The sequence below is a fragment of the Lactuca saligna genome, chromosome 2 (assembly GCF_052625555.1).
Source record: "Lactuca saligna cultivar CGN05327 chromosome 2, ASM5262555v1, whole genome shotgun sequence".
NCBI classification, from domain to species: Eukaryota; Viridiplantae; Streptophyta; class Magnoliopsida; order Asterales; family Asteraceae; genus Lactuca; species Lactuca saligna.
The window spans coordinates 74,916,578-74,923,939 of NC_136418.1; the positions used below are offsets into that span (position 1 = coordinate 74,916,578).

Consider the following 7,362-nt stretch of genomic DNA (forward strand, 5'->3'; position numbering starts at 1 on the left):
ATCTATGGATCTGAATGTTGGGGTGTTGTAGAGCCCATATCTACTGTCTTTTTGGAGTTATATTGCATGATAACCATAGATCTACCCATTTTATGCATCTTTTAGCCTTATTTCCCTTATTCATGAGGTTGTGCACGTAAAGTTGGAAACTTTACGTGGTAAAACAGCTTATTGGACTCAGATCTATCAATGGTATGCATTGGATTCAAACAAAATCGAGTAAAAATCAGTTGCATGGCGGCAACTCGGCGAGTCGGAAGAACGACTCGACGAGTTGGGTCGCGAGTCCCGAGTTCTTCAGTTTTATCAGTGTCGAGTGGACGAGGTGAGTTAGAGAGTGGACTCAGCGAGTTGAGGGTGAACTCAGTGATGGAGGGACTCGGCGAGTTGTTCATCAACTCGGCGAGTCCAAGGCAATCTTCTTGGGATCAAGAACAACTCGTCGAGTCTGTTCATACGACTCGGCGAGTCGGATGAAGATTGTCTGAGTTCTTGGATCAAGAGGGTACTCGTCGAGTCGATGCCAGACTCGACGAGTAGCAGTGAGTAAAAGTGAAAAGTGAGAGTAGGACTCGGCGAGTTGGGTGGCCCAACTCGGCGAGTCAGCCCAAAAGATAATTGACTTTGACCAAGGGTAAAAGAGTCATTTTACCCCAAGCGCAGTGTTTAGTATTTGATTGAGTGTGTTTATGGACTTGTAGCCGAGGAGATTCAGGAGCAGCCGCCGTTAGCTTTCCGAGCCACACACTCAGCAGCCAGCTTACGAGGTGAGTTTCCTTCCAGTAGGAACGGGTCTAAGGCCACAATGTCGGCCCGTTCAGTTAGCAGTAGTTTCCGGATCTAGGTCCGATGCAGTAGTTAGTATGTTTGATGCCTTCGTGGTTCGAACAGGATTTGTGTGCTATGTTTTATGTGTTAAGTATTATGTGTTCCGGGCCACGGCCCGATGTAGCATGTCGTATATGTGTTATGCTAGTTGATGTGTTATGCTATGCCATGTTCAGTCAGTCAGTTCCGGACTTCGGTCCGATGCAGTTAGTTCCGGACTTCGGTCCGATGCAGGGGACAAGGTCCCAGTCAGTTCCGGACTTCGGTCCGATGCAGTTAGTTCCGAACTTCGGTCCGATGCAGGGGACAAGGTCCCAGACAGTTCCGGACTCCCGTCCGATGCAGTTCCGGGCTTCGGCCCGATGCAGTGGGCAAGGCCCAATATGTGTTTATGTGTTATTGTATGGTATGTGGTAGTTTGGGGGAGCTCACTAAGCTTCGTGCTTACAGTTTCAGTTTGGTTTCAGGTACTTCCGCAAGCATAGGGAAGAGCTCGGGGTGATAGCATCGCACACACCACAGCATAGCTTTTATCCTGGGGATGTCTCTTGATGTTTTGGATTGATGTAGTATGATACAGTTTTCCGCACAATATTTTATTATGTTTTGGGGATACATCGCGTATGTTTTATGTTATGATACTTATATTATGGTTTTGATTATATGGAAAAACGAAAATTTTTGGGTCGTGTTTTTGGGTCGTTTCAAAGTTGCCCAATCTTTACGAGGGTGGAAAGCATTTCCAAGTTAGGTGAATGGCTCACATTTTAAACCTTATCGTAAAGGATGGACTAAAATACCAAAACTATCATGTTGAGTGTATCCAAAATGCGGTACGGTACATTAGATTGTCACCACAAAGAATAAACAAGTTCAAGAAGGCGATGAAAGATTGTGGCTTACAAACGAAGAAGTTTCTATGTGGTGACACTCCTACCCGATGGAACTCGACTTTCGAGTTATTGAAGTCCGCATATGAGTTACGAGAGGCATTTACGGAATTTGGCATAAGAGGTAATATTTATTTTTAAGTTATATATCATCTTTTCAGCAAAATTATTAAGATTTTGTTTAGACTATAATTTTGTTTGTTTATGTATCTTTGACAGATAAATCATATGAAAGGGATCTCGGTAGAGTACCGGAAAATTATGACTTTGAAGTTGTAACCGAAATGGTGAAATTCTTTGAAAAATTCAAAACAAAAACAGAGCTTGTTTCGGCTACATCAAAACCTTTGGTAAATCTTTTTATCAGGGAAGTCTTAGATGTGGACATACATCTAAGAAAGTGGTCAACCAAACCAATGTTTCTCGATATGGTAAAAGATATGAGGACGAAATACGAAAAGTATTGGGGTGCATACAACAAGATGAATGATTTTATGTACTTTGCGGTTTTACTTGATCCTACCACCAAATCACCTTTTTTGTTACATGCTTTTAAAAAAATGATCGGGTACATGGAACCATCATTGACCCCCGCGAGCATAGACATAAAAGCACGTCAAATGGTCTGAGAGGTTGAGAATAGGATGGAAAATTTATTTATGACCTACTTGGAACGATTTGACAGCGGTGGTACCGATCCAAACGTGTCCAAAAACCGGAAAACCTGGACCCGGACACGGACACGGACACGATGCATCCGGTCCGGTCCATGGTCCACGATTTTCTCCCTAACCGGTCCGGTCCAAGAGCCGGTCTGGTCCGATCCAAATGCTCACCCCTACTTTGATCAATAGATTTTAAACACACATCCAAGTAAATGCAAAATACAAATGGGGTAAAAAGAACACCAATGAAAATATTAACTAAAAGACAAAACTATCATAACCAAATTATTCGCCAAAAAATAGTTCATGAAACTATTTGCGGAAAAATAGCCATTTATGAAACTATTTGTTGAAAAATAGTCATTCATTGTCTTTCGCTACTTATTCATAGTAACATTACATGTTTTCAAAATAAATAATTTATTGAAAATAATTATTCGTTGGTGCTGTTTTGCACAAGCATACATATAGATGATATGATAAATTGTTATATAATGATACTCTTGGTTGAATAAAATGCTTGATAATTCAATGGATGAAAATGACTAGTCGCAAAAACATAATTAACCGTACCTGGTCTTTGATTAACTGGATTGGTTATTCGGTTTTAAACATTTTTTCGAACATATATTAACCCTGCTACGAGAGCCTATGAAGCATGAACAAAGGATTTGCCCTAACCCAAACCACAAAATTACAAATGGCAGTTGTAATACTCACCCAGGAGATAAGGATTTTAAGTGGGGAAACACAGAAATATCTTCCTCCCTTAGAACCCCGCCAATCGATTGTTATCCCTCTTCCACCGGTAAGTCTCCTACCTTCCGACTCTTCTCTTTCGGACTTTACAATTCTGCTCAGCTTTCTCTTACATGGCTGTCATTACACTTTGCTCCTCCACAATTTACTGTATAAATCCCCACTACACTACCCATACCGCTAGTGATACTTCAACAAGTTATACTTTATCGCTAAAGCACTCGAAATGCTTCACATTTTCAAAGAATTCGAGTGCCTCATCAGGGTCGATGGTAGAGTGGAAGAAGCACAGGAGAAAGTTTGTGGGTATTTGTGGGTGTGTGATTAGAAGTTCATTGGATGCTGACAATTTGGTGGAAATTAGGGACAGCAAGATGTCTGATGAGGAAATTACTAGGGTTCTTAAGTCATTTTCAGACCCAAATGAAGCTCTCTCTTTCTTTAAATCAGCTTCCGAGCTTCCTAATCTTGTTCATAACACGGATTCCTGTAACTATATGCTTGAATTGCTGAGGGTGAATAGGAGAATCGGGGATATGGCTGTTGTGTTCGATGTGATGCAGAAACAGATCATTTACAGGAATTTAGGTACTTACATGATTATCTTTAAAGCGCTCGGAATTAAAGGTGGGATACGACAAGCTCCATTTGCACTTTTCCAAATGAGCAAATCTGGGTTTGTTTTGAATGCGTATTCGTATAACGGCCTGATTGATTTGCTTTTAAAATCTGGATTCTGTAAAGAGGCTTTCGAGGTTTACAAAAGAATGTTATCCGAAGAGATTAAACCAAGTCTCAAGACTTACTCTGCACTAATGGTGGCATTGGGTAAACGAAGGGACACCGGAAAAGTTATGGGGTTATTAAAAGACATGGAAGCGTTAGGTCTCAAACCAAACGTTTACACTTTCACCATATGCATCCGGGTGCTGGGTAGAGCAGGAAAGATCGATCAAGCTTTTGAAGTTTTCAAAAGAATGGATATGGAAGGTTGTGGGCCCGATGTTGTCACTTACACTGTTCTAATTGATGCTCTTTGCAACGCTGGAAGACTCAATTGGGCTAAAGAAATGTTTCAAAAGATGAAATCCAGTAGTCATAAACCTGATCGTGTAACTTACATCACTTTGTTAGATAAATTCGGTGATTCTGGCGACTTGGATTCCGTTCAGTCATTCTGGATCGAGATGGAATCCGATGGTTATTTAGCAGATGTTGTCACTTTCACGATTTACATCGATGCATTATGCAAAGTCGGAAAGATTAATGAAGCATTTGCGACATTAAACCTCATGAAAAGTAAAGGGATTTCACCAAATCTGCAAACATACAACACCCTAATTCGTGGGCTTTTGAGAGATGACAGATTAGATGAAGCATTAGGGTTGTTTTCTAGCCTTGTTTCTTTAGGTGTTGATCCTACTGCTTACACGTACATACTTTTTATCGATTATTACGGGAAATCTGGAGAACCCGATAAAGCTCTTGAAACTTTTGAGAAGATGAAGATTCGAGGGGTTGTTCCAAATCTTGTTGCTTGTAATGCATCTTTATACAGTCTTGCAGAGGCTGGGAGGATTGGGGAGGCTAAAAAGATGTTTTATGAGCTTAAAAAGAGTGGTCTTGCACCAGATTCTGTCACTTATAATATGATGATGAAGTGTTTTAGTAGAGCCGGGAAGATCGATGAAGCGATTCGGTTGCTTTACGAGATGATGGAATCGGGATGTGATCCCGATGTCATTGTCATTAATTCTCTGATTGATAATCTTTATAAGTCTGGGAGGCCGGATGAAGCTTGGGATTTGTTTAAAAGAATGAAAGAGATGAATCTTTCACCCACTGTTGTGACTTACAACACTTTGTTGTCAGGATTGAGGAAAGAAGGTAAAGTTGTTGAAGCTATTGAGTTGTTTGAAAGCATGAAGGAGATGAATTTTTTGGCTCCAAACACGATTACTTTCAATACACTTCTTGATTGTGTGATCAAGAACGATGAGGTTGATTTGGCAATCAAGTTTTTGTTTGAAATGAGTCATGGGAATTGTCGGCCTGATGTTTTTACTTATAATACAATAATTTACGGATTAATTAAAGAACACCGTGTTCTTGATGCGATATATTTCTTCCATCAAATGAAGAAAACCCTCAATCCCGACTGTGTAACTCTATGCACGATCCTCCCGAGCATCGTGAAGTCGGGAAAGATGGATTCCGGTTTAAAAATCGTCAATGAGTTTATTCATCGTGTCGGGAATAGACCTGAGAGGGTTTTCTGGAAAGATCTCATCGAGGGAATCACGAATGAGGCTGGAATTGGTGATTCCGTCCGTTTTGTGGAAAGATTGATATCTAACGGAACTTGCGTCAATGATTCGGTAATGATTCCTGTTATCAAAACTCTCTGTAAACAGAAGAAAACCCTTGAAGCTTATGAACTGTTTGTGAAGCTCACGAAAGATTACGGGATTCAACCAACACTGGAATCATACTTTCCGATGATCGACGGTCTTATCGATGACAATCTTTACGAAAAGGGCCGTGATTTGTTCAACGGAATGAAGGATTCCGGATGTGTTCCGGATGTCTTCGCGTATAATTTACTGTTGGCCGAGCTTTCAAAGTCCGGGAGAGCAAACGAGCTGTTCGATTTGTATAACGAGATGATATGCCGGGGGTGTAAGCCTAACACGATCACTCATAATATTCTAATTACGGGTCTCGTGAAGTCAAACAGCTTAAAAAAGGCAATGGATTTGTATTATGATCTCATAAGCGGGGGGTTTTCGCCTACTCCTTGCACTTGTGGTCCTCTAATCGATGGTCTTTTAAAACAGGGGAAATTCCAAGAATCCAAAGATTTCTTTGACGAAATGGTGGAATACGGATGCAAACCCAACTCTGCGATTTACAACATCTTAATGAATGGATTCGGGAAGGCCGGAATGGTGGATTCCGCTTGTGAGTTATTCGATAAAATGGTGAAAGAAGGAATACGACCCGATTTAAAGTCGTACACCATTCTTGTGGACTGTTTGTGTCTAGTTGGGCGGGTGGAGGAGGCGTTTGGGTATTTCAACCGAATGAAGGAAACGGGTCTTGACCCGGATGTGATTTCGTACAATTTGATGATCAATGGGCTTGGAATGGCCCGCAGAATTGATGATGGGTTGGGTCTTTTTGATGAGATGCGGGCCCGCGGGGTGTCCCCGAACTTGTATACTTATAATGTGTTGATTCTTAACCTTGGAATTGTTGGAAGGATAGAGGAAGTGGGAAGGATGTATAAGGAGCTTCAGGTTATGGGTTTGGAGCCGAATGTGTTTACTTATAATGCTTTGATTCGAGGGTATAGTGTCTCCGGAAATCCCGGCCGTGCATATGCCATTTATGAGAAGATGATGGTTGGGGGTTGTAGCCCCAACACAGGGACATTTGCTCAGCTTCCTAATCAGTCTTGAATTCACCAAAGATACACAGTTTCATATTTGAATATCATATAATTGTAAGTTTTAGGCTCAAAATTCGATATATATTGTTACATGTATCTGTTTGGTTGGAAGGAATGGAAAAAAAATGAATGTAGCTGGATTGAAATGAGTCATTATTAATTCATGTTGTTTGGTGTGTGGGAAAAGGCAAATGAGTGGAATGAAAATAGTTAATGACAAAAATACCCACCGAAACAGAACAATATATATAATTTTTGTTTTATATATAATCATTATACAACTTTTTATACAATCGTTGCAAAACCACAAAAAATAAGTGGACTTCTTTTACCACTATATTTTCTAATGATTAATCTTCAACACCTTTCTCACATGGGTTGCCAATTTTTTTGTGCTCTAAGTTCGTTGGGGATATGATACAAGAAAGCCTCGTTGATTGCACTCTTGTTGACAGATTGTTGTTTCAATTGGTTGAAACGATGGCCTCATGCGTACTGCATTATGCTTTGTTTCCATGCCTCAAATCATATATAAACCTAATGCAACTATATACTCTTTTTAATATGATAAATTTCATTTTTGAAATACAAAATAAGAGTTCGCTGAAGCATTTCATCAAATGGTTTAAGTGCATACAAATTACTAGTATGTTGCAAAGGTAAACTAAACTAGGATTGGAATCTGAAAGAGAAAAACAAAACATATTGGGAGTACCGAAGCGACAGCTCTTCAAGACCAATTCCCCAACCTTTCTTCAACAATTCGTGA

The 7,362-nt window shown here is 40.3% G+C and overlaps 2 protein-coding genes across 2 annotated transcripts; both read left to right on the forward strand.

Annotated features, from left to right (window-relative positions):
• Nucleotides 1-1,712: 1,712 nt before the first annotated feature.
• Nucleotides 1,713-2,347, forward strand: LOC145029812 (zinc finger BED domain-containing protein RICESLEEPER 1-like). The gene is made up of 2 exons (XM_078978268.1): nt 1,713-1,842; nt 1,938-2,347. Exons 1-2 carry the CDS (start codon nt 1,713-1,715, stop codon nt 2,345-2,347), a joined length of 540 nt encoding a protein of 179 aa, XP_078834394.1.
• Nucleotides 2,348-3,043: 696 nt separating this feature from the next.
• Nucleotides 3,044-6,739, forward strand: PGR3 (proton gradient regulation 3). Its single transcript, XM_078979552.1, has one exon. It carries the CDS (start codon nt 3,256-3,258, stop codon nt 6,601-6,603), a length of 3,348 nt encoding a protein of 1,115 aa, XP_078835678.1. The 5' UTR covers nt 3,044-3,255; the 3' UTR covers nt 6,604-6,739.
• Nucleotides 6,740-7,362: the final 623 nt, after the last annotated feature.

Excerpts from the sequence above, each read along its gene's own strand:
- LOC145029812 (XM_078978268.1), top strand. The coding sequence starts at position 1,713 with ATGAAAGATTGTGGCTTACAAACGAAGAAGTTTCTATGTGGTGACACT. Across the intron at positions 1,843-1,937 it reads TACGGAATTTGGCATAAGAG|ATAAATCATATGAAAGGGAT; the intron begins GTAATATTTATT and ends TATCTTTGACAG.
- PGR3 (XM_078979552.1), top strand. The coding sequence starts at position 3,256 with ATGGCTGTCATTACACTTTGCTCCTCCACAATTTACTGTATAAATCCC.